Source organism: Barbatula barbatula (genome assembly GCF_947034865.1).
Source record: "Barbatula barbatula genome assembly, chromosome: 20".
In the NCBI taxonomy this organism is placed as follows: Eukaryota; Metazoa; Chordata; class Actinopteri; order Cypriniformes; family Nemacheilidae; genus Barbatula; species Barbatula barbatula.
The window spans coordinates 8,314,113-8,340,859 of NC_136783.1; the positions used below are offsets into that span (position 1 = coordinate 8,314,113).

Sequence of the window (26,747 nt, forward strand, 5' to 3'; positions counted from 1 at the left end):
ATAAGATACTTGCATGAGAATGTTTTTTCTATTAACTCACTAAGATAAATATAGAAATGATCTACATGAACACATGATTAAATATTTGTTCAACATTGTTTTGTTTACATAGAAACAACATTTAAGAAAAACTTTGATTTTGATCGAAAATGACAATACTGAGTGAAACATATTGTATTTGTATTTATTCTAACTGTATATCCTGCACTTGCTACTTGCAATTCTGGTTAGACCTAAACTACATTTCGTTACACTGTACTTGTATATGTGGAATGACAATAAAGTTGAATCTAAAAAAAATATTGGCAGAATACGTAACAACATTCCGGCCTGACAATACTAGCAGAAACAAAACGCTTAGTGTTGAACCCTCAGGTTGTAAAGAATGAACTATACATGACATCCTTCCATGACCTTGATAGTGATCCAAGTTAACCACAGGCAGATATGTCAGTTTAACATGTCAATCATTTTCCAGCTTTGAACTAAAGCCATCTCATAGTTAAGACAAAAAAACATTAAACTAAAGATAGTCTCAGTCCAAATTAAATAAACCCTTAGAATAAACAAAACATTACTGTCCATTAGTATGGAGACTAATATTTGTCATTATAAGAGTTAGCATTCTTAGTGTGAACTAGCCCTTAATCCTTACCTAAATACACAATGTTACTGCTTGTGGTTAAAACCTTTCATGGTGCCATTCTTCATCACTTCTGTTGTTGGGCCTTTCTCCGGGTTACAGATTGAAGCCAGATTTCTAAATGCTGGTCCCAGGTCAGAGAGCAGCTCAGGATTAAACTCATCACTAGGCAATTCTATGGGGTCCAGGTCTTCAAAGTTCACAGAGATGTCTTCAAGGGTGTAAATATGAGGCTCATAATCAAGTAACTCATTTTCTCGTGACTGTAGTGAGCGTAGTCTCTAATTAAAATGTACAACAATGAAAGGTTAGAAGAAATAGTTCACCAAAAATAAAAATTCTGTATTTTAATATTTAAAAACTTTTGTTCATTTAGTATTTGAGAATTCAGACCTTTTATTTGTCTGAAAACTCTACCTTTATGTCTACAACTGAATTATGGATAGATGTCTGCTTGTAAATTACTCACCAGTAAGAGTAGGTTCTGTAAAGCAGATCGGCTGATGGAATACATGTTGTGATTCCTTTGTGAAGTTTTTCTGCTAAGCGCTGTACCCTAAGGACATGTCAAAATAACCAATACATGACAAACTCTTCACAAGAGTACATTTTCACTTAACAGCAAAGATTCAGCCCTGCAGTGAGATTCAAAAGATTTACCAGATTCTGACTGTCACTCCTATACAGCGACTGTTTCCATCTGCTCGTCTGCTGGAAAATAGGAAAATAGTGGTTGAATTAAATTTGTTGTTAAACTAAATAGTTGTTAAACATCTCAGCTGTTTTACCTCATCAAAATTGTACTGTGATCTTTCCATGGACCAGAATCCATTCGATTGAACCAGTGGACTGTGAGAGTTTATCATCTGGGCTGACACCTAAATAAAAAAAACTGGTTGTTGAAAGAATTTCCTGAGAGAATGTTTGCATGAAACTTATAACAAACATAATTGTTTATCATACCTGATGAACGTCACCTTTGTTCTGAACACCATTATTGGCAAGAAAAGCTTCCTTTGACTGAGTGTCATAGATTGTCTTTAGCAGAGCCGTCGGGACCTTTCAGATAAAATGTAATTATTTGTATATAAAATGAAAAATATGAAATGTGTATAATATCGTTTTAATGAATTAAGTAATACAGGATTACTATTACCACAGACAGTATTTCGGTTTTACTTACAAGTAATAAAAAGTAAATCAAATGCCTATAAAATATTATTTACTCAGACACCTTAAATTGAACGCAGTTATTACCATACAATCTGTGCCAGGTTTCTCAATGTTGTAGGACAGTAGGGCATCTTCTAAGACATATTCCACCTGCGCTAAAGACTTCACAGCCCCACAAGAACAAGTGAGGGTGAGTAGCAGAAGCGCTAAGAAGAGACAAAATAAATCTACATTGTTCAGTGTTCACATTATTATCTAAATCTTATATTTCAAAAAGCTTCCTTGAAGAAATAGTTCACCTATAAAAGAAAATTCTGACTTCATTTACTTGGTTTAGGTAAGGTTGGTTCCAAGCATTCTTCCAAATATCTTTCTCTGAGTTCATCACGACAAAGACATTTTTTTATTCTTTAAATTTGGAAGTTTAATCAAATTGGCTTTACAAGTTGCTTTAATAAAGAAGTATTACAAAATACGACTTCAAGTAATAAAGTAATTGAACAATGTTTTTTAGTAGAAGAATAAGAATGTATTATTTTAAGTAAGTCCATTTTTTTAAGTTGGTTCCACTACAAGTTGCCTTGAAATTTTAAGTCAAGTCAACTTTTCATTTATTACAGACATTGAAGGGAAATGGGTTAAACCAGATTCCTCAAGTAAACGAAATTGAGCAATAGATTCGTCACTATGTGCTGCTCCAATTTCTTTTTCCATTTCTATTTCGTGATACCAATTCCTGATGTTTTAAAATTCCCAGAATGTAATGCCTACCTAAAACCAGCAGCGAGGCAAAGATGACTGTTCCATAAACACCACTTCCCGCTTTTTTCTGCACGTTGCGTTGCACCAGACAGCTCGGTGATACTGAACAATCGCACGCAGCCACAGAGAGATTCTGAAGAACAAAGAGGCCCTGCTTATCCGAGATTTTCACCATCAGTGTGTACAGACCAGGATGGACGCTTTTGTGTTTCACCAAATGCACCGTGTTTCCTAAAGTACAAAACAACAAAGATAAAACACTTTGATTCCTCTGGCATAACTGCATTAATCTGACACTATTTGTATATGTAGGTATTTTATATATAAATAAATAAAGTGTAAATATATAACATAAATATCAAGGTTTTTCTTTACCGTTGCTCGGGTCGAAGTTCCATATTTCCTTAACGTCTCCTATTAGTTCAAAGCTAAATGGGCCACTGTATGGCTCTCCATCAAGGTCATACGCTGTGATCTCTGTGCTTGAGATCTCCTCAGATTGGCAGACAGACACCTCACTCTCCTTTAACAAAGGGACATTATCATTCCTGTCTTTGACGTATATTTGAAGCGTAGCAGTGCTTGTCATTTTAGGATTGTCTGATATGAAAAGGCAAACATACATAAATTACATTCATTTAAAGGGGAAATGACTTCTAACATACTCTGTAGAGGGTTGTAAACAGACCTCATTGTGAATTACCTTTCTCAGTTACAATCACAGTGACTGTATAACTGCCGTTTGTCACATGACTGGACTCTCTGTCAAAAGACTCTTTTACAAAAACCTCCCCTGTTGTTGGATTTACAGTCACCCAGCCCGCAGGGTCTTGTTTAATAGCATACCTGAAAGGATAGAAGAACAATAGGGGGTGTCTAGGCTAGCAAAGCTAATTTGAGTTGATGATGTCTTGTCAAAATAATATTTTTGTAAGGTTCACAACCGTCAAAAATGAATGACAACTAGCGTGCAGCCTAGATATGAGGAATGGTTCTGCTCTGGGCAAAATTCCCTGCCCATCCATGCAGCCAGCATGAATTAGAGCAGGGAGTGCAGCGATAATCCCCCATAGGGTAAACAGAACAGAATAAGCATTTCATTGGTTCTTAATGACATTTAAGTGTAATAGAATTAAAATGTAGTTGAGACTTATGAAAAGGAATAACAGAAGTTGAATCCTGATTGTGAAGGTGAGATGGAGTTGGGGATGGAGGAGGGTAATTTGCTTCTGAGTTAATTTTATTGTTAATTGTTTATTTATGCCCTATCATAAATGTACAACTGAACAATGAGCATGTGAAGAAGTGAAGAACATACTCTAGTTTGCCTAGACGGTGAGTGTCAGGATCGAGCGCTGTCACTTTGTCCAAAAACGCTCCAACGGGACCATTCTCCTCTATCACTATTTTCCTCAAGGGCTCAGGGAAATACGGAGGCTCGCTGACGTCTTCAACTGTTATGTTAATGCCTCGAGTAGATTGTTTTGCCGAATGATTGATGATTGTCCATAATCCCTTTGTAGGCCTTTCTTTCACTTCACACGAGTAATAGGGCTCTTCATTGTCAACAGAAACGGTGATGCTTTGTTGTGCTTGTTTTTCAAAGTCTAACGGCTGCAGAAAAATAAAACACAATGTTATTTTCATAAATAAGCATTTTTTAAGCCAAATTTGCCGTGATATGACAGAACATTAAGGACCACACTGAATAGTGCAGAATAGCCTGTACCTTAACAACTGTGAGGATGCCATCATTCGTTTCCGGATCAGTGTGGATGGAGAAGTGTCCACCTTTATCTCCCTGTATGGAGTACAGAGCCCTCCACGCAGAAGTGTTACGAGTGTCAACATCACTTGTGTGTATGACGAGAGGGGAGATACCCGTCGTCTCCTCCAACACTTTACCAGAACCCTTAATTTAGAGAAAGATTGATCCATACATTAAATTTGGTCGATACATTCTCATCATCAGGTATTTCAAAAAATCTAGATATGCAAAAATGTCTTCAATTCCTATTGGTTTATTCTAAACGTAGATAGACCTATGTTTCTTCAAGTTAAGGAATTTCGTTATCATATTTTTATGAATTAACTTCATTTGTAACTTATTATTAGTTATTAAAGTAGTTGTTAGGTTAAGGTATTGGGTAGAAGAAGGGATGTAGCGTATGGTTATGCAGAATAAATGCTTTATAAGTACTAATAAACAGCCAATATGCCAATAATAGGCATGCTAATAACAACTTTGTAATATGAGAATTGCCCCCTATACTGAAGTGTTACCTATATATATATATAATATAAATTATAGATAAAAAATTTATATACACATGTAAATATTGATGAAATTACTTTTTTTATCAAATTTAAAAAGTTGTATTATCGCGTATAATCATTTGACAGCCCTAGTCAGAACCACAAAAGCCATGCAACCCACTCTATAGTCCAAGTCTAAAGCCAATTTGATAAAAACACTCCAGATTTTTGACCAGTTTAACTTTTTTTAAGGCTCACAAAAAAACACTGCAGCAGAGATGATTGCTTTTTAATATCTTCATGTTATCACTCACCGTTTGTCCTGTTATAACTGGTCGATTATTATTGCCATCTTTAATGTCTACAATGACAGTGGTTGTGCTTGATAACTTTACAACCTCCCCACGGTCCTTTGCTTCAACAGTTATGGTGTACTTATTAGCCACCTGAAAGGAAAAGACGAGTGGGTTTACATACCGTACACTTATTAGAAACTTATAATGTCAAATTGTCATATAACATACTGTGAAACCTCCTACAATAAAAAAGTAGTTTGTTTTGAGTCTTATTCCCGTAAGACTGAATGGTTTCCAGGGATCATTACAGTTTCTATCAAAATCAATAACATTTAAATGTAACCATTAAATTTTTTTAAATTAATCTGCCGGTTTTAACTTTTTTGGGCATGATCTACACAGCGGGAGGATGCGGGACCGGATTATCCAATGGACATTGTGGGCACAGGGGCCCACTCGCGCTTGGGGCCCAACGCTATATGCATTCTGCTATGTGCTTCTCTGGCCCGCACACAAAAACATTGTTTCTAACTTCGGAAGTCTGTCTCTGTCTGTAACTTTTACGAGCCTTCATGCGCCTTTGGCTCAGAAGAAGCGCATACCGTCAAATCTACATTTACATTTTATGCATTTGGCAGGCGGTTTTATCCGAACGACTTACATTGCATTACACTATACATTTGCTTCTAAGTACATAGATCTGAATTGCTAGAGGTGTGGTATGTGCTTCTTGAAGTTTCAAGTGAGGTACAGTATGAATGGAAATGTCTTGATATTGTTGCTGCTGTTCCAGGAAAGCATGGTTGCAATCCTGTGGTGTAAATCCTGTATAATGGAAGATGTGTACAAGTGTTAATATTGTACTTCAGGTTGTGATCTGTAAATTGTCAATGTAATACGGTGTAAGATGGAGGTGTTTCCTACATGTAGTACCCTTTAGGCTAATTAAAAACTTTATTGTGCACACGTGTGTGTGTGTGTGTGTGTGTATGTGGGGGTCTACAAGGCACTTGTGCCCAGGGACCTCTGAATTCTTAATCCGGGCCTGGGAGGGTGAAGGGGGATGATATATCATATGAAGATATATTTAATTATTACATATTTTCTCTCAGAGTTGACAGGTCTTCAATGCGCAAAAGCACAGACACGTAACATTAAGTTACCAGTTACTTACATGCACTTAAGGACACTCAGTAGACTACAATAATGAATAATGGATGAAGATCATAGGGTGTGCAACATACAGTTTCATCTCAGGATTAAGGTAAAAACAAATGTTTTATGTAATTGTTTTGCGTTTGTACGGCTATTATGCCTACCTCTAACTGCACACATTAAGCTTGTATCTTTGGGTTCTATAATAAATATTATTACTAGCCAGTCAGAACAGCACACTTGTCTCACTCGCAATACTACCGGAAGTCTAAACACAAACAGTTTAAAGATGGCGGCACCCAAATTTATGCCCAAAATAAGTTGGATACTAAAAACTGTATCTACAGAAAGAGTTTGCATGTAACTTTGAACTTCTTAACAACATACTTTACAGAGCATTATACATCATTTCACATGTTATTATATATAATAATGTCATCAATGGGTCTTACCTCATAATCCAAACATCCTTTAAAAGATATTGTACCACTGTTTTGGAGGTAGAATTCTGCATTTTTAGTTGTTGGAGTCACAGAAATGATTTTGTAATCTATGGTTGAATTAAGAGTTCCTGCTGCATCATTGTCTATAGCTAAAACACCAACAACAAAAGATCCTGCAAATAGATATGGGAAAAAATGAGTTCATTTCTGTGTCTGTTGATGTAGATCATTGAGGTAAATAATCACAATTATTTGTATTTGACAAATATAATCTGCATGTAAGATTTGATGCATTGTAAAATATGATTGGTATTTATTTAATTTTATTCCAAACTGGTTGGATTGTCCTTTAACACCACCTTGAAATATATGCTTGCTTCATAGATGAAGAAACACTGCTTTATTTCAAGTACGCTGATGACTGTAGTGATCACAGTTAGTAGAAAAAAAAAGATTATTTGCCTTAGTAGATTTTATGAAAAAAAACCTTTTAAATATACTTAATGTAATTATGTTCCAGTTTTTAACAAAAGTATATTGAGTTAAAATAACATAAAAACTTGGAAATAAAATCTTAACATTTTTGTTGTTAAGATTTTAATTATTTTGCTCGAGTAATTTTAATTGAACAAATTATTAAGAAAATCCAACAATTTTTTTTAAAAACCCTTTTAATTTGGTCAAATTGAGTTTACTTTTTTATTTTGTGTTCAGACTACATAAATCATTTTAGTAGATATAACTACCTTGGCATTTCCCAGCATGCGTTCTATCTGTCTTCATTAGGAGATACATTTTCCAGATTAACTGTCATTTTGAGTGTTTTCAGTAAAAAGAAAGACTTGTTTGTGTTTTTAGTTGATTTATCTTTGAGATTTAGGAGAGTTTGGATCTGTTTTTAAGGTTTTATTTTGGTTTGCTCCCATTGTTCATAAGAGTTGTGCTTGTGCCTAGTCTGAGGATATTGAGCATTGTCTGTGTTAATGCCAGTTAGAAATGTTTTTGTTCAGTGCAGATGTTTTGTTTACTTTTACTTGATATTTTAACAAAACTAAATGTGTTTATTAAGTAGAATTGACTTTATTCTGGTTAGTAAATTGTACTTGAATTATAACATCAACTTTTCCTTTTTAAAAGTTTGTGCAAATTGTATTTTATTAAGTAAATTATACACTTTTCAGTTTGGATACTGACCTTGTTTGGTAGATTCTGTTATACTGACATCATAAACTTTCCTTCGAAAGACGGGCGGGTTGTCGTTTATGTCCAGTATGTTGACCTCCATGCCTAGCTGTGTGTCTATAGCCAAGTTGGACTTGTTTCTTGCTTGAAAGGTTAGCTTTAAGAGATGATGAATTTGGTTTTAAACCCCTCATAATAATAATGTCCTCACAGTAAAAATATCTATTACCTTGAGAACTTTGTACTCCTCAAAGTCGACTTTACGATGAACTATAATGACTCCAGTGGTGGGATTTATAGAAAGGACGCCCTTTGGGTCTACATCCACCCCTCTGCCTTTTAGCATGAACTCCACCAAATAACTTCGATCCAGTGTAATCTGGAGTTAAAATAAAGACAATAGCTCAAGAACACAACAGTTTGTAACATGGTGGTGCATTTTGTGTTTAAAATGATTACTCATTTGTGAATTAACTGATGCTTTTTATCCCAAAAAATCCAACTATCTGCAGTATATAGTACTGACCTGGCCCAGTTCATACGGAAAAGGTCCCGGGTGTTCTTCTACAAGGTCAAACGAGTCTATAATCCAGGATCTTTTATGGCGTCCAAGAAGGTGTGTGTTGCACAAGCAGAGCATTCCCTAAGAAAATAAATGTATGTTATTTACTATGATTATTATTAAATGCCACTTTCCAAAAAATGAAGTTGTTTTAAAATCTGTTATTTCTTGCCAGTAACACCACTGCCCCCTCATTAAAGGTGCGTCCCTGACGCAATATAAATCACAGACTCCCTTTTGTCTGTTATTTACTGAGAGAAATATGATAGAAATATGTCTGAAACACAATATGCCATTGTTAAAACTGCAATCAATATGAGAAAAATCTGCTAAATGTAAAAATTCGTCCAACATTGAAAACCTGACCTTTGTTATACTGTGATTCACAGCATGACTACAGCCTTCCATTCAAAATATCATTTGACATTCTAGCCATACGTCTCTGGATGAAAGAGTAGATATGTCAGCACTCTTTTGTGACAGCTTAAACATGTAATCATGTAATTAACGTCTACACTATACATTCGGCTGAGAAAATTCCAAGTTGTGAAACTGGTTTGGGAAAGGTAGTATATGACACTCTTTTGTAGATATTTTTGAACTGACCCATCGAGAGAGATATGCACTGGATCGCATGTTACAGAAAGACTGTAACAGACCATACTTTACAAGCACACTAGTGAAAGAAGTACATCCAGCCTGTAACATTTTTTACACATTACTGTCCGTTATAAAGATAAGCTAGTGCGGGTTTTAAAACCATAGATCAATACAATGATGATTTAGAAACAAATTGGCTGAATCACCTGAAAAAAGTTTGGATTCTAAAATTTGTCCTGATTCAAAAGTGCAATGGTAAACACTGTACAAATATTTTGTCATTTCACCTAAGAGAGTTTGTCATGAACTGTCTTTATTAAAGTCAAGAATAAAATGTATCAGTACTATTATTATGTACTTTATTAAGTTGTGTAAAACAAATAGATTGATCAGGCAACAGCTGCTTAAAAACAACTACACCGTTTCACTTTTACAATTTGAAAAGCTATTTGCCTTTCTAAAACAGTAAAAAAGTAGAGAACACACAAAATACTGTGTAAATATATATATATATATATACTAAAGAGATGATTAAACCTTAGATAATAGTCAAATACTGAACCAAAAAGCAACTTACCAAAAGCACAAAATAGTTGATCATTGTGGTTCTGACAGCATCAGTTCATATTAAGCGGTAAATGGATTTAAGAGTGGCTTCTCACAAGCTCTCACACTAAGCTCTGCTTCAACACTGACAGTATAGTCACACCTGTGAACAGAAGTACAGGTAACTATAACCTGGGGCAATGCACGTTATAAAGCCCTAGTATGTACACAGACATTACAGAGAGGCCATATAGGCTATACATTTCTATAGGGTAGTGAGAAGCGAGCATGAGTTTCACCGCTTGATTTATTCACGTCATGTTGGTTGTCCACATAAACAGTGCATGTACTGCCGAATCAATCAATCTGGTGTAGCCAAGTGTCAGATGCTCACAATTGTTCATAAATCACTCAACATCTAAATAACATCCAGTGCCCGACCTTGAGCTTACCACCCCTGCTCTATTCAATAGTGAAGACAATTTTATTCATAAGGGCTTTTTACAATACACATTGTTTCCTTGCAACTTCCCAAAACAAATATGGAAATATTGATAGAGAAGATAGATTGAGTTAAGAATGTACAAATCTTGTTTTTATGTATAAGCAGAGCTGGTATAGATTACTTGAGAACTACACGGCAAAATTTGTAGTCAGAAACGTTGTTGTCTCTTAGATTACACATTTCTTGTAATGTGATAGGACTACTTTTTGATGACATTTAGATGACATTTATTTATGTGTGTCTGGTTTATCTTTACATGGTGTATTTATGTGTGCAAAACACTTTTCTTGTTTAATCTTAAAATATTCAAATTTAATGTAATTATATTAAATGTAAGAAGGACGAGGTAAACAAAAAAAACTGGTTAAAGAATAGAAAAATAGAATAGTCCTTACATTATCAAGCGTGATATCAAATCAGTGTAAATGGGTGTAATATTCATGTTGTGATGGACAAAGACAAAATAATTAAGACATGTGTTCGACAATACGCTTTTACTCCAAACAATAAGCTTTCGTCTATATAATTTAAAATTAATAAATATAATCTATTAAATCCACATCAGTAATGTTTGGCGAATAGCAAATGTAAATGTTCTCATCAAGCAAATCAGGATTATTGTTGCTAGATTGTGAAGATTAGTACACGGCGAACATTGATGCTTGTAAACAAAAACGTGTTAGACTTTCTATCATGGGTTCATTGGCTTAACAGTTAAAGTGCTAGAATTACCTAAAAAGGTCAAATGTAAAGTAATCTATGTAATGTAATCTGTAACGGTAAAATAGTAACTGTACTGACTTGATTTTTGTAATCCGATTACATCATCTAGATTACAAGTAATCCGTTTCTACCCAACTCTGTTTTTACCGTACACTACAGTTAAAAGTTTTTTGTCACTCTTACATTCTTTCTTTTTCTTTTTTCTACAACTTTAACAGTAAGTAAGGAATATACTGTACACTCCACAAAACTTGTACAAAATATGTGAATTATGTTGAACATATAAAAAAATACTTTTATTTGCAATGGTATTTATTTGTATGGTTACGATTTTAATGTTACTTTAGAGATGAAATGTCTTGTGTTTGCGACATTATCAACACTAAACAAAACTTCAAAAGTATAATGGAAGTTTCATTGATCCAACAAAGTGATAATCTTGTGCAATATCACCCAGGAGGTGTTGCCCAACATCAAGTATCAGTGGTTCATGAATACTTTCTCATGGGGCCTCTTTTTATGAGTCATATGCTTCTAACCCCACCCTTTAAAGACATCCACATATTTATTTATTGGAATCAAGTTACCAAAACTAAAATATTGAAAATGCTTTTGTAGAGTCTGTAGACAGTTGTTATCAACATATTAATTGAAGTGGGTTTTATATTTAGTGGGAAACCTGACTGTTCTCCAGTAGGCATGTTCTATAGAGAATAATCTTTGAAGTTGCGACACCATCCTCAAACAAGATAAATCTGTGTACATTAGACCAATCATTTAAAAAGTGCCAACAGTGACCATCTGCTTAAACCTCTAAACAAATTACAATAACAAATTCAAGAATATCTACAGTGTATTTGTCCGGTCTAAACATATTGAACATACATGTGCGTGTCTGAATGATGCACCACTGCATTCCAATGGAAGAGTCAAGATCACCTGTCAACCTTACATGCTTACTGGACTCAGTCATCCGGCTAGTCAAACCCGACACAGACACGTTTCTGTTTGTAAGCTGAATACTGTTTTCTTGTACATGTACAAGCATGGTTTTTATGTGTGGAACACAAAATAATATATTTTGTGTAAATGAGCATTTTTATTTTAATGATCCCATTTTTCTGTAATTTTAAGTTCTTTTATTGTATTTTCAAAAATACATGAAAAATCTGTAAAAAAAAATGTTTTCCTTTATATGGAAAAATCTTTAAAAATAACAGAAAATTCTGTAATAATTGTCCTGTGGTGTCACACCTAAATTTAAAGAACAAACTGTTATTATTACATTGTTTTATATTTTTTATATTTATGTTAAAAATAGCATAAGAGAGATTTATCTTCATTGCTAGTTTTTAATCTACATTTTTCCCATCACACTGGAACAGATTTGCATATTGGTCTGTTAACAATCCTTATATCAACAATATTGACACACTTTGACTTCATATCCCCTTTATCTTCCCTATATAATTTTACATTTAAACATTTGGTAGATGCTTTTATCCAAAGCGAATTACATTGCATTTTATTATACATTTGTTTCTGACTATGTGTATTGCCCTGGGATCCAACCAATGACCTTGGCGTTGCTATGATTCTCTAACCACCGAGCCACAGGAATATCAAAGATCCCCTGCGAGATTTATGTCCCTAACTGCCTGTGAAAGATCATAGAGATTACAGTAAAATGAGCTTCAAACCAGAAAGCAAATAGATTTTTGTGCCACTCAAACATTTCAGAGGTTTAGTTGACAAAAGTTGCGGCTTTGGGGAAATTCACAGTTTGGGAAAATAATCCATCATCAACATTCTAAAGTTTGGCTTTATTTCAATAGCAAAGCACAAAGTGTTGTGGACATCAGATGAAAGACACATTCTCAATTCCTGACCCAAAATACCCATACTGCAATATAAACATTCGTAAAATACACGCCTTAAAAGTGACAGCAGTTTCAACTCAAAGCTCGACACGTTAAGTCTCTTTAAAGAGCAGAAATGACGTGAAAGAGTATTGCACAATATTTGTATAATGTGTAGTTGTTAAGATACTGTATCTAAAATGTTTCCAGAAACACCAAAAGGTGCAAACATTGTTGTGTCATTCCTGTTATTCAGAACATTCTCATAGGGGTTAATTTTTATTAATTTGTTCATTACACTTACACAACTGTGAACTTTGAAAAATTAAAGTGAAAAGCCAGTTTCATAATCTTATGGACTGATATTTACATTTAGTAATTTTTATCCAAAGTAGGGCAAAACAAAAAAAGCAATTTGTGCAACAAAATACCAACAATTAAGGTGCAGTAAAACTGGTTTCAGGGAGCCTACCACATTATATGAATCTAAGAATATACAATTTTTTTGGGGGGGGTAGGAGAGAAGAAGAAGCCTGAACTAATGGGTTAGATGTTGACGGAAGAGATGTGTTTTTAACTGATTCTTAAAGACAACTACAGAATTGCTGATCTTGTGGCACGAGCTACACAAGACGTTGTTCAATAGCTGAGCGCAGGGATATGGCGGGTACATAAGTCTGAATTAGCAAGTGAAGATATGGGGTTACTGAACCAGCAGTGGTTTTATAGGCCAAGAGCAGAGTTTTGAATTGAATGCGAGCGACTATAGGGAGCCAGTGCAAACTAAAGAAGAGAGGAGTGACGCGTGCTCTCTTCGGCTTGTTGAAGACCACCCTTGCCGCTGCATTCTGGATCATCTGAAGAGGTCTGGTTGTATAAGCTGGAAGACCAGCCAGTAGAGCATTGCAGTAGTCCAGTCTGGACAGGACAAGAGCCTGGACAAGAACTTGCGTAGCATGCTCAGACAGGAAAGGTCTGAAATTCTTTCGGTGGGAAAACAACAGCAAGTGTAATCATGTTTTGTGGTTTTAGTCTCATTCAAAAACTTTCTTGGATTCAAGTCAAAACTGATGTTATTGTCAATTCCTTACTGAACATTCCCTTTAGGCATTTGGTCATAAATATTCTTTATTTAAATTTACACATCTCAAAATGTACTGAATTACAGGAATGACCTGACAAGATGAATGATAGGTCAAATAATGAAGGACACTCCCCGGGTGGCAGGGCACACTGAATGAGGAAAGTTCAAAAGGTTCGTGGTAGATTGATATACGGCCAAACCTGTCAACCCACCCTTAAAACTCTAACAATCAGCAATAATTGACCAGGCCGTTTATAAAGAGAGACCGGGATGATCTATTGTGGCATCCTTGCCCGTTGGTGTTCCCGTTTGCAGAAAGCGGTCTTCGTGCACATCTTCGTCATCTGATTGGATGACGGGAGTGTTTGATCCATCCTCATTGGACACCTGGCTGTCACAGGTTGAGTTGGAGGAAGTGGACAACGTGCGTGCTTTGAACTCACAGGAGTCAGGGATTCCTGAGGACGTGAGGTTTTTGCGATAGTCACCTTCAGCATCCGTGTGGTTGAAAGCTGGAAAGGAAATGACTTGTTAAAGCGGTAAGTTATGGAATGACACACATTCAAATGTCCCTGAAAAGCATTCAGGTTTGTTTAAGCATCAGGTTGGCTGACATGATTTTGGAGGCTGGGATTTTGGAGAGCGGGCTTGTTTAAAAAGTTGTAAATAGTAAAACATCTGCTTAACTGAACTGTAAATACCAGTTGTCGCTGATGGTTTTACACAGGAATTTACACTTGAACTCACTATAATTTATGTTCATGTGTGATTTACAATGTATGATGCAGCATTAAAGTTATTCTTCAAGATATCCCAAAATACAGTAATAGAAATTTGCATTATACAGTACATGTACGGTTAACAACTGACTGCCAGCAGTACAGAGACTTCACGATCTGGAGTGAATTAACAGCTGTCAATGTGAATGACTGCAGGAGTTCAGTATGTACCTGGAAGCGGAGTTGTGAGCGCTGCTTCCTCCCCGCTGGCGCTGAAAAAGACATCCAAAACCTCCTGATCAGAGATGTCCAATAACTCCATCTGTTCTAGCATGTCTACATTCACCTCCATTGATGAGATGCTTCCTAATGGTGCTGGGATGAAAACAAAAGAAAAACAAAATGTTGATGCTGTGGTGTACTGCTTTAATTGCAAAGTTTTATTAATTTTCCATTTTTCTAATGAGAAATAATTAAAACTGCAAACTTTTTGCTTATAATATACATATCGATACTGTCCTACTGAAACCTTGTATGTCCAAATTCACTGTTTTTCAGGAAATGGAAAATACACAGTATTTAGTCAAAATAGATATATGCAAAACCCAGTGAAAAACATAAAAAGGTGATTAATAATAAAGTTGAATAAATTAAAATATGGAGTTAAAAGGTTTCAGAAGGACAGAAGCGATGTGTAAGAAAAACTGTTACATATAATACTTTTCCTGTGATGCGGGTATATCAACAGCTGGAAAATGTGAAAAGAAAAAAGGAAATAAACAATTAAGGGTGTGAATTTTTTTTAATAACCAAAGTCCACAGAGCCAAATATGGCCATGGTAAAAAAAACCCTGTATGTCATCACTCACGTCTCTTATAGTCTATCTGCAGGTGTGCAGATGAGAGGTAGACATCCACGTCGTGTTGAAAGACCTCTTCAAAAAAGCGCTGTCTGTCTCTCAGCCTCATCTGCTGGCTTTGATCTGTGTCAGGGACTCTCTGTCCATGATCTGTGTCTGCTGCCAATCACAATAAACTTTATATTAACACAATACACCAAGACACAATAACATGTATTCAACAGAAAATCATCATTATGTTTTAAATACTTTTTAATGGTTAGATTTTTCACCGCTAGTATTAATACATCTCTGGTCAGTAATAACTGTTGGGCTTTATGATAATAATGTCACAATCGAAGTGACACGTGCAGTGCTGATCTGTGACACTATTTCACCAGCAGGGGGCAGAAGTTTACACTTGATCTTCCCACAGTAAATGGGCTATCTGCACCAGGAGTGTCATTTCATTAAAGGGGCCATGCAACGGTGTTTCATAAATTCGGACTTATTTACAATGTTAAATGTGCTGTCTTCTCATGCTTGACAAACGTGTTGGACATATTATGTATTATATCTGAGCTCAATACACTCCCCCAGAGTTCGTATAGGTTTCCAACATGAAAATCCGTTTCATAACAACTTTTCTTAGTCCCTTATTGGGCAATTCTCCTGGAAAAGCACGCCCAAGGCAAACCCAAAGAAATAGCCAGCCCATGCGTCAAATCAAGTCACATGGCTGTGTTTTGTTGGCAATCGGCACGTACGTGCATAATGTAAACAACACAAACTTATGGTGAATCAATAGTTATGCAGGGATAATGTCTTGCGATGATGCATTATGTGCTCTATGGGTACTCAAGATTAATATGAGATCGGCAGAAACTATAAGTGTTATGGCTCCTTAAAAAGCATTTTTTTTTCATTAATCTCAACTGCATCTTATTGTTTGTTTGTTTGATGGTTGGTTCAGAGCACATCACTATCAAACAGTGAATATTAAAATGCAATGTGATACGAAGAATAACATCCACTAATCCTATATTTTGCAAATCAAATTAAGCTAACGGTTCTTGACATGTCAGTGAATTAAACATTACTGGTTCAAGCAGCCCATTTTACTTTACTAACCGATACTGTCATGAACAAGATGGACTGAAAAGTGAATGGACATAGAAAGGGAACATGCTGTACAGGAGACTGTGCTCCATGTAAACGATACAGCGAAAATATTATGTGTGATGTCCAAGTATGTTTGTTGAGTCATTGGGCTGATAAACCTTCTCTACTTAAGCTCAAAGGCTTCAATGAACTAGGCGGTGTGTGTATTAAAGCTTAGGCAGACAGTTAAATATAGCAGCTATTGCACTTGAACATGTTTTAACGTTTCAGAACTAGTGACTGTTTAGAAGACAGAATTGACTGCCAAAAATATGTGTCCCATGGCATTCTTTGAAGTACCATATTAATATGGCATTAAAAGGATTACCTTATTTAAAATGGTGTAACTTGTATTACTATGTATTAGTGTAAGCCACACAAACATGTTTGTATGCTCTTGAGGGTTCGACAGCAATTTTACGAGAGTAGTCTTATTGACGTGAAAGGTAATCTCTTTTATCAATGTGCTTTTCATTGGCCAGAGGACATGACCTTTGCCCTGTAAGCTGTAGAGAGGTTAGTCACTGATCTATATATGGAGACCCAAACACAACAATCTTGTTCATGTAATTTAACAAGTTGTCAGCAACACAAAGGTCTTGGGTTCAATTGCCCGGTCTCAAAACAGAAAAATCATCATCAGTCACTGTGACCCCACGATCATCCCTGTTATAAAACATAAACAGCCTGTTTTGACGTTAGATCATCATTTCATCAGATGCAGTACCAGAAACTCTTAATAGAGGAAATATATCATTAGACGGCATTGTTTACATTAAATGACTTGAAATAAGATAACAAACAAAACAAATGATGAGCCCCCTGTGGAAAAGACCGGCTTAGACCGGCATTAACTACTATGCTGGTCCAGACCTGTCAAAACTGTTTAACGCCTGTCTCACCAGTGGATTAGCACTGGCATGTGGATAATAGGAAAACTTTGGACATCTATGGAAGTACAAGTTGACTTCATGGTGAAGATTCTGTTGGGGACACTAGAAACCAGTTAAGCATGACTACAAGTAAGACACATTAATTCAGGCGAGCATTTGTGTTTTCCTGTCCTTGAAAAGTGACACAAGAGCACCCACCACCTCAACTGAAATAACAGCCCTATAGGCTCACTGCAGTGTATTCTTTTCCTTGCCATTGAAACACATCCAGCCTCGTCTCCTGTGACTGCACCATAAAAAGAAGACATGACTGAGCCTAGAAAATTCAAATCGGCCTTTAAAATAGGACATTTCAAGATTATCTGGTATGTACTAAAAGAGTTAAACATGCTCAGCTGCTGTCAACAGACTTGGCATTGAAACAAACGGAAACCTGACAAAAGCTTCCTCAGGCTGCACACTGAGGCATGAAGGCATAATCTTACTTGTAACTGATAAAATGTCTTATGCATGCATTCTTCAGTGTCTATGATATCCTACAATCTGGTGATAACGAAAATAATTAGGATAAGAACCGTTGTAAGCAATTAAATATAGCTGCAAGCAGCTGTACGGGACCAAGCCCCTCAAGGCAGAACAGAGCAATGAGAACGAAAAAAAGACAGAAACAAGCTTATGTGAAAAAAGGACAGGTTGAGAAGAATAGGTGTAAACGAAATAAAGACTTTACATATAAACATATCACACGGCTCTCACCTCAACAATCGCAAGGCATGAGGTTTAACAAGCTGCACCACAGTGTCGGATGCACAAGTGTTATCTGGAGCTACAGCAGCACAGAGCAACAAGAGCAAAAACCACAGAAACAGAACTTACGTGAAAACAGTCAGGTTGATAAGCAATGGTGAGAATAAAATCAAACTGTAGAACTGTTACAATAATTTAAAATGTTACAATCACACCACTCTGAATTCAAACCCACAACCTCAGAATATCAAAGCATGCGGTTCAACAAGTTGCATCGCTGAGCCGCACACTCGGGTGCTGTCTGGAGCTACAGCAGCACAGAGCCCCAGGGGTGCAGAGCAACAACCCCAGAAATGGCACATATGTGAAACCCTACATGTTGATAAGTGCAGGGGAGAATGACAAACTACAAACTGTATAATTCATATACAGTATAAACATTTCAGTTGCAGCACAAGAGTTTTCATGAATATCGCCGTTTTGAAACTTCACGTCCATGACAGTAATTCGATGACTCGTACCAAATTTGGTGCATATATATATATATATATATATATATATATATATCATACAATTCAAAAGATATTACGATTTATGACTAAATTCAAAATGGTGGACAGGCCGTTCATTCAATCATGACAGATTCTCAAATTATCTCAGAATAATCAGACGATAGTTCATGACCCGAGAAACCCGTAGATACATATATTCTGACAAACATATCCATAGTTACAAGCAAAAAGATAAATTTTTGGGTCAACTTTGAAAAGTTTGCGACGTCATAACTTTAGAACAACAGCGAAAACCGCAATTCAAACAGGTCACCTCTTTGCGGCTTAGTACAAAGATCGTATGAGCCAATTTAACAGAATTTCTAGGACTTGTACCGCGCATACTGGACTTTTCGAGATGGCTGCAACTGCTGTAATGGGCGGAGTCTAAAGTGACAAATGGAATGCGAAGAGCGTGAGGAGTGAATGACGTAGATGTGCCGAGTAGAGTTACTGTAGACTGAGGGGTTCAAAGGTTACAGCCATTTTAAATAATATTCCAACTGCTCGTGGCGCTATAGAGTGAGTGCTAGGGCCACCATAATTGGTCACATGACTTTTGAGGACCACCACTACAAGTTTGCCAAATGTCATAATTTTCCTTAGTACAGTTCATAGGGCTGCCATAGACTCCTACTGTGGAAGAAGAAGAATACCAACAGAAGCAGTAGTGACTTTTATTTTATTGTTTATTTTTACAGTGCAGCGCAGGGTTTTCCCCCAATAACATTCTTGAACGAAGTGCCAACACGATGTGTTTATATCTGACCCTCAAAGAATAAACTGTACAGACAGCTCTTGCTTGCCAGCCATGTGTGAGCAGGGCACAACTTTAAACAGGCTCTTTATTTGTGACCCTGAAAAACAAAACCAGTCTAAAGAGTACATTTTTACATCATTTATTCATTGACAGGCAAACCTCCGCTGTATGAGGTTGTGTAAGACTTAGACGGGGACATTCCCTCTGCCCCGCTGCTGGCAGTCAAGATGACAGAAGACATCTAGAGGCATTAGAGCTGTGTCACTGAATAACTAATCAGACCATCACAGCCATAGAGGTCAGACAAGCTGAAAACACCAGTTATTATTCGTATAAAATGTGAGTACTGCATGATAAATATTTCCTTTAACAGTCCAAAGCTCTTGGGTTCATTTACAGGGTAAAAAATAAACACCTTTACTTTACGGCAATAGTGCCTCACTAATATTGAACATTGCTTTACTCCTGCTTTCACTATCTTACACTTGACTTGAAAAACAAGACTTCATCTCGCAAGTTTCCAAATATCAACCCATTGAACATTCTTAAACACAGTTTTAGTGCCATATCTCCTCCTCTTTTTCCATGACCTCATCCAAGCCTAATATATTCGAAAGGCGACAGCTCGCTGTATGTTGATGTTAATAGAGGAGACTGAGAGAAAGGCAAGAGGCACTTTAGCAAACTCGACAGACATGCCATGAACGTATGAAGGGTCGCATAACTGGGCTGGTGTTTGAAATGTCATGTATTTGACTGCGTGCATCTAAATAGATGACTTTGTGTTTCAGAAATAACGCGTGTTTAAGCATTTTGCTCAGGGGAGCATTTGGTACATGGTTGAGAAAGATGCAAGTGTGGAAAGCTTTCCTGTAGCTGAAATGCAATGGAATCAGTGTTTTTGCATGTCAGCTCATGAAAAGTATTCACAAGGTCACAGGGACTTATCAACATATATTGAAGAAATAGTTATACGTTTTCACATTGCAAGCAATAATATAGCTACAAATTCCAACTGACACTGAAGCTATATGACTTGAGCTATATGACATCCAAAATATGAACATCAATACCTGCACTTTAAAAAACTAATTTTACAGCTGCTAGAAAATGTCAGTTTTTTAACAAGATTTCTTGTTTTTACAGTTTATTTTTTAAATAAGGTCAAAAACTACACATTTACAAGACAAATGGGAGAAATTATTTAAAGTAATCTTACATCCTATACTTTTACAGGGAGAAAAATATATTGTTATCTTTCTGTTCTCCAGAATGTTTTTTACTCTGTGGGGGGGTTCTTTTAAATTTGGCCCAGAAGCACTCATCAACAACCAATCAAAACACCCTAGCAACCAGTAATGAACTTACGAAAAGCAACCATTATAAAATGAACATATACTCCTCCTGAGGTGTAATGTAATGATTGCATTTTTGAAAATGAAAAATAGAAAACCTAGGTGACGTATGCAACTTGCAACTACTATACATTTGGATCGCAATCCATGACCTTGGAGTTGTTAGCGCCATGCTCTAACCACTGAGCTATAGGAAAGCCTTGAGACAGCGTAGGACAATAAGAGTCAGAAATCTGTCCCAATCCATCTGTTTTATGATTGGTTTCAAGTAAATGACCTAACCATGAGTCTAAGTGGCACCGCCCTTCACCAAACCATTCAATAAAATCATTCATAGAAAGAATAAACAGCCACATGAGAATGAGATCATTATTTTTCTGGTGTCCTCTCAGTCTCATCCTTCTCTCCATCCCATGTTTGTCACTTTGAGTTGTCTATTCAGGCAGTAGAGGAGCAGGGAGGGGTGCGTGAGGCACGTCAGATCAAAGCAAAAGAAAGGCGGATTGTCTGGAAGGACTGATTTGTCATTCGCTCCATACAAGGCTAAGCTCTGTTTCCACGACTCACAGTTGGATCTGCGTTTTCTTTGTCTCTCACACTGGATCTGGCACTGAGGCATTGTGGGGATTCTTTTTTAGCGGGGCACCGGACACAGCATCCGTACAGCCCCCTCCCACACCACAGTGCCAAAAACAACCCATTCAGGCACTCAAAAACACTTCAGTTCACATTGTGATTTTAAAGGAATACTTCAGGGCAGAAATTTACTTCTGAAGATTCTTTAAATTGTTACAGGCTCGGTTTAACTTTAAACAAATGCTCACAACTGCATCCCTGCAGGAATCTTAACCACACATCAACCTCTTCTGGTCATCTCACCCCGAATCTTCCCAACGCTGACATTTTCCTGAAACCCACAAAGGGACACTCGGAAGAGAGAATTCGGAAGCATTACAGCGTAAAGGGCAGACAAAAAACGGTCCTCCACATCCAACGACGATTTAAAAACAGTGCACAGGAAATGAACTTTCCAGATGAATGAGTTAAAAGGTAATTTGTAAACCACAGGGACTGCGGAGCAAAGGTCCAGATTTACTAACTAAGAAACCATACACTATAAAATAATGACTTAAAAAGCACACGCTGGTTCTCTCATTGAAGGAATGTTTGGCAGGAACTGATTTTACCCACTTTTAACAAAACGTATGGTAACCCACAGCAGAAACAACCTTTCTGAAGGGAATGTGGAAGCTCAAACCCATTAACCAAAGCTAATGAAGGCGTTGGATGAGGTGTGTGGTGTTCTATAATCACAAGCTATGTAGACACTTTACAGATGCTTGGATACAGTCTGGATTAAAACAATTGATTGAATGAACAGACACCCTCAAGTTTTTCTATATCTTTATACATTTCTTTGTTCTGAAAAACACAGAGAAAATATTTTAAAGAAAGCTTGTATCCAAACCACAGAAGGAAAAATAGCTTTATACATTTCTATGTTCTGTTAAACACAAACGAAGATGTTTTGAAGAATGTAGGAAAGCAAACTGTTCTGGGGCACAATTGAGTACCATTGTAATCTTTCCTACTATGGTAGGCAATGGTGGCCAAGCACTGTTTGGTTACAAGCATTCTTCAAAATATCTTTCTCTGTGTTCATCACAAGAAAGAAATGTATAGACATTTGGTGCAATTCGAGGTATGGATGAACTGTCCCTTTAACATGTATACAACAAACAAACAAAGTAATCAGACTGTATAACTGATACTGAAGTCAATAGCACAGCATTTATAATGTATCATACAAGAAAGACAGCTGAACTAAGGCATGGCATCAGTGTGTTATCATATCTGTCAGCTCTTGGGTCATCAGGGTTATGTAACAGTCCGTCTCAAGCACAATGTGATGATTTCACAGCTCTGTTATAAAAGACGTGATGTCATGGCGATGTCACAGTTTGTCAGGTCAACTGCCGCTGTTCATCAGCATATCTCTTCTGAGCTGACCCTGCTGTGCTTTTATGCCCTTCATCAACACAAGAATGCTGTATGTTCACGATATACTTGAGATTTATTTAAACCTACAGTTCACCACAAAAGATGCTTTGAAGAATGTTGGTAACGGCACAAACTGATTAAAATACAGCTCCGCTGCCATGTAGAGAAAAAATCATGGCTGGTGACTGTTCGTCAGTTAATTCTGCAATAGTTACATTTGGATCTTGAATGCACTCAACTATGTTTAAGGTACGTTTTTTGAAAAAGGGAAACGCACAACATTTTCTGTGCGTGTTAGGGGTAGATTTAGAGTACGTGTACACGATGAAAAACTGGAAACGTTTCATAAGGCTGTCATGTGTACGAGAAACGAGAAAGAACGCATTTACACGGATCTGGGAAAACGGATAAAAACGCTTTAAATGCAGGCTAGTGGATGGCACTATAAAGAAACTCAGTACGCGCCTGCACACATACCCTGTTTTACGGTAAATAAACTTAATACACTTTGTTGGCTAGTATGTGTGTTTATAGTAGTGTACGTGCATATAGGAACTAAAGTAAATAATGTCTCCGCTGGTCATATTATCAAGTATGTCGCTCGGCACAAACATTCAGCATGGAGGCCGCAGGGCTACAGACTGAACGCGTCATACGCAAAACGGCGCCTTCAGAGTTTACACAGCAACAATAATGCCACCGTTTCCAAAAACTTGATCTTTGAGACCCGTATTCAAAAGTTAGCTTTTACAGTCCTCAAAAATGCATTTGACGTGTCAATGAACAGCCAAACGCTTAAAACTTTTCCGTTTTAAGTTGAAAACAGTCCCGTGTGAGCTGCCTCTTACGGTTAGAATCTAGGTCATTATGTCTGGAAAATCCCCATAAAACTTGAAAACCCAATATGTGTGTTGTGTGATTTGTAGAAACCAGATACAACAAAATCCATCAACAGCTCATATCTCCCCAGCATTCCATTCTAACAATTCAGTCATTGTTAGCAAACCCCCTCCTAGAGACATTTAGTTCAGCATCTTTAACTAGGCGACCCCCAATTTAGCTCTTCTATTTCTAGAGACGCTGAGATGAGGACATGTGCCACAAAGAGCTTTGAGAGTGTAAATCAGGGGCCTAGTACATTCCACAAAATGAATGTAATAATATTCAGTCATCATGAAAAAATGGGACAGGGAGTCTGAGCTATGTATCGAAGGAAGAGATCCTGTCTGGAATGTGTTTTCTTTGTCATCCATTACTCCTGCTACATCGGTGGCCAGCCCCTAAACTCAGTAGTTAAAGAATCCCCCAAAAACCCATTTCTGCCTGTTTGGGTTTAATGGCTTTGAGATTTCATGATTTTAACTCTAGATGTTAAGCCTGATATGTGTTTCAAAGAATCTGTAATCTTTGTGTTATTTCCAGGTAAATAAATTAGGCTGAATACAATTTCCACTGCATAACGCATGATTCTGTTCAATGTTATTGTCAGCACCACTTTGTTATATTCAACAATATTGATTCATTAATATTGAATAAAAACACAATTGTCTATTAACTCGTGTTATTCCTTCCTCTTATTATGTGACCTCCTGACCACATCAGTTCCGTATGTAATAACCGTCAGTTAAGAAAGCAAAGACAATTAGCAACACTTTCCATACATTCCACCTAAATGACACCAGCCTAAACATCTGGAGCACAAATTTCCCAGAAACAGATATGATACTCATAATAGTGTGACAAATTCTCTTGTGGCCTATCTAATTTCCAGTCTCAGTCTTCAAGAATGCAGTATTTGCCTGTGTGTGTGTGTGTGCGTACGTGCGCGCGCGTGTGTGTGTGTGTGTGTGTGTGTGTGTGTGTGTGTGTGTGTGTGTGTGCGTGTGTGAGCGTGCTTGCATGCGTGAACTTGGATTATATCCATACTGAGAGTTTGAGAACATCTTTCCTTATTCAGTCAGAGATGTGATGTGTCCAAATAAGAGAGGGATTTAAAGGCCTGATGGGGAAGTCTAAACTATATGGAAAAAACCCACTGTCTTAAAATCAGAGGCTATATTTGTTTTATGCATTGATGTAATTTCCAGTGAAACAGGAATTTAGGATGTGACATAAAGCGTGGCCCCGCCCACTTTTAAATTAGCCAATAGCGCTTTAATTGACCTCACAGACTGCATTGATGAAAAGATGAAGTGCAGAAGGATGTCATGAAAATCATTGATCCGTATTGGCAGAAAGGAGAGACTCTGCGTTTTGAATGCTTATATCTTCTAAATGCAAATTTTGTCAGTTATGGAGCACACTGCAGTTATTCTTAAGGCTAACATTTTCACAATAAACTTCAACATTTTAAGCGAACTTTAAATATATTATGCTCTCAAATACACTCACTTAAAGTGTACTTATATTTAAGATCGAACGTGTCATAAAACCTAAATTGGACACGTTGTCACAAAAATTTCATGTGAAAATATTTAACAAATTTGTTACACTCAAGGTGTCTTAAACCCTGAAATAAAAGAAACCCTTAAGAAATAACTGGAGTGAAAACCAGTCCCATATTCTGTGTTGATAAAATTATAAATCTGTTTAATGGTGCCCAGAAGAATCAGCTCTATATACCCTAAATCATTTGCCTGTGTGACGAAAAAGGGAGAAATACTCACATGAAAGGCGTCTGTTGGGGATGTTCGTTCCCTTCGAGCTCATGACTCAAGATGAATGGAGACCCGTGGCCTGATTTGAAGCAGTCAGAACTCAGACTGGACTTTATACATTCAGCTCATCTCTCTCTCTCTCTCTCTCTCTCTCTCTCTCTCTCTCTCTCTCTCTCTCTCTCTCTCTCTCTCTCTCTCTCTCTCTCTCTCTCTCTCTCTCTCTCTCTCTCTCTCTCTCTCTGTGACTGATGCACATGTGCTCATGCACTTCCTCTGAGTGTCTCTGAGCTGCCCGCACTCAGACCTCAGGACAGGGCAAGTGGACTGTACCAAATCATCCTTCGGGGGGGGAGAGAGTGAAGCTAAAAAAAGGAGGTGTTATGTAACAAGAGAGGAGGTGCTAAAACACACGGTAGGTGTCATAAATCAATTGAAATAACCTAATGAATTAAGTTGAATTTAATCGAAGTTTTAAGCAGGTTCAGGTTTACACACAGGTGTCCTCATAACCACAGACCATTCATATCCCACCATCATTTGACAACCAAGAAGTGACCAAATACTTTCAATTACAGATGTATTTCAAAACCCATCTCTTCTGTCAATACTTGACAAAAAATGTACACTAGCCTCTCTCTTCTCTCAACAGGTAGTGGTCTGGCTTTTGTTGAAACTAGTGACTTTAAATTAGCACCTTTATTGCTCCTGTGTATCGCTTATGCTCCCTGAACTCTTTGTAATTCGCTTTGGATAAAAGCGTCTACTAAATGTAAATGTATTTTTGTGAAATGTTTGGAAAGTGTGTTGTGTATGTTGGCCTACCCTTATTACCTGATCCATGTTCTCCTGCAGCTGATCATATAATGTGGTTTTCTTTCTTTTATTTATTTTTTTCTTCCTTCCTTCCTTCCTTCCTTCCTTCCTATTCGATTCTTCATTGCAAATTCATTTCAATGTGTTTTAAGCACCATGAGCATCACTCTTATTTGTATTCTGATCGTATTAAAGAGATAGTTCACCCAAAAATGTAAATTCTGACGTCCTTTACGCACCCTTGAGTCGTTCCATCTAATATATTTGTTCTGATAAACACAGAAAAAGGGAGAGAATTTGGATGAGTGCTTGTATATAAGCAGTTCTGGGACCCCATTAACTACCATAGTAGGAAAAATATGCTTTACATTATTCAAAATACCTTCTGATGAACAGAACACAAATGTATAAAGCAATTGTTCCTACTTTGTTAGTTAAGGTAGCTTAGATCTGTTTGGTTAC

General features: G+C 36.9%; 2 protein-coding genes across 3 annotated transcripts; both read right to left on the reverse strand.

Moving 5' to 3' along the window:
- Window positions 1–669: 669 nt before the first annotated feature.
- Window positions 670–8,550, reverse strand: cdh27 (cadherin 27; the record flags this gene model as incomplete). Its single annotated transcript, XM_079483784.1, has 14 exons — window positions 670–924; window positions 1,432–1,521; window positions 1,607–1,702; window positions 1,901–2,022; window positions 2,588–2,809; window positions 2,954–3,178; window positions 3,282–3,424; window positions 3,897–4,192; window positions 4,308–4,490; window positions 5,149–5,280; window positions 6,738–6,901; window positions 7,923–8,067; window positions 8,140–8,289; window positions 8,437–8,550. 14 exons carry the CDS (start codon window positions 8,548–8,550, stop codon window positions 670–672), a joined length of 2,337 nt encoding a protein of 778 aa, XP_079339910.1.
- A 3,419-nt stretch (window positions 8,551–11,969) lies between these two features.
- Window positions 11,970–25,808, reverse strand: LOC306909547 (dysbindin). 2 transcript variants are annotated; one of them, XM_079483371.1, is made up of 4 exons: window positions 25,482–25,808; window positions 15,378–15,527; window positions 14,740–14,883; window positions 11,970–14,301 (listed from the first exon to the last, which is right to left on the reverse strand). In XM_079483371.1, the coding sequence occupies exons 1-4, from the start codon at window positions 25,522–25,524 to the stop codon at window positions 14,042–14,044; spliced, it is 597 nt and encodes a 198-aa protein (XP_079339497.1). In that variant the 5' UTR covers window positions 25,525–25,808; the 3' UTR covers window positions 11,970–14,041. The 2 variants fall into 2 exon arrangements, with proteins under 2 accessions (XP_079339497.1, XP_079339498.1); XM_079483372.1 differs by having other exon boundaries at window positions 12,650–14,301; window positions 15,378–15,524; window positions 25,482–25,757.
- Window positions 25,809–26,747: the final 939 nt, after the last annotated feature.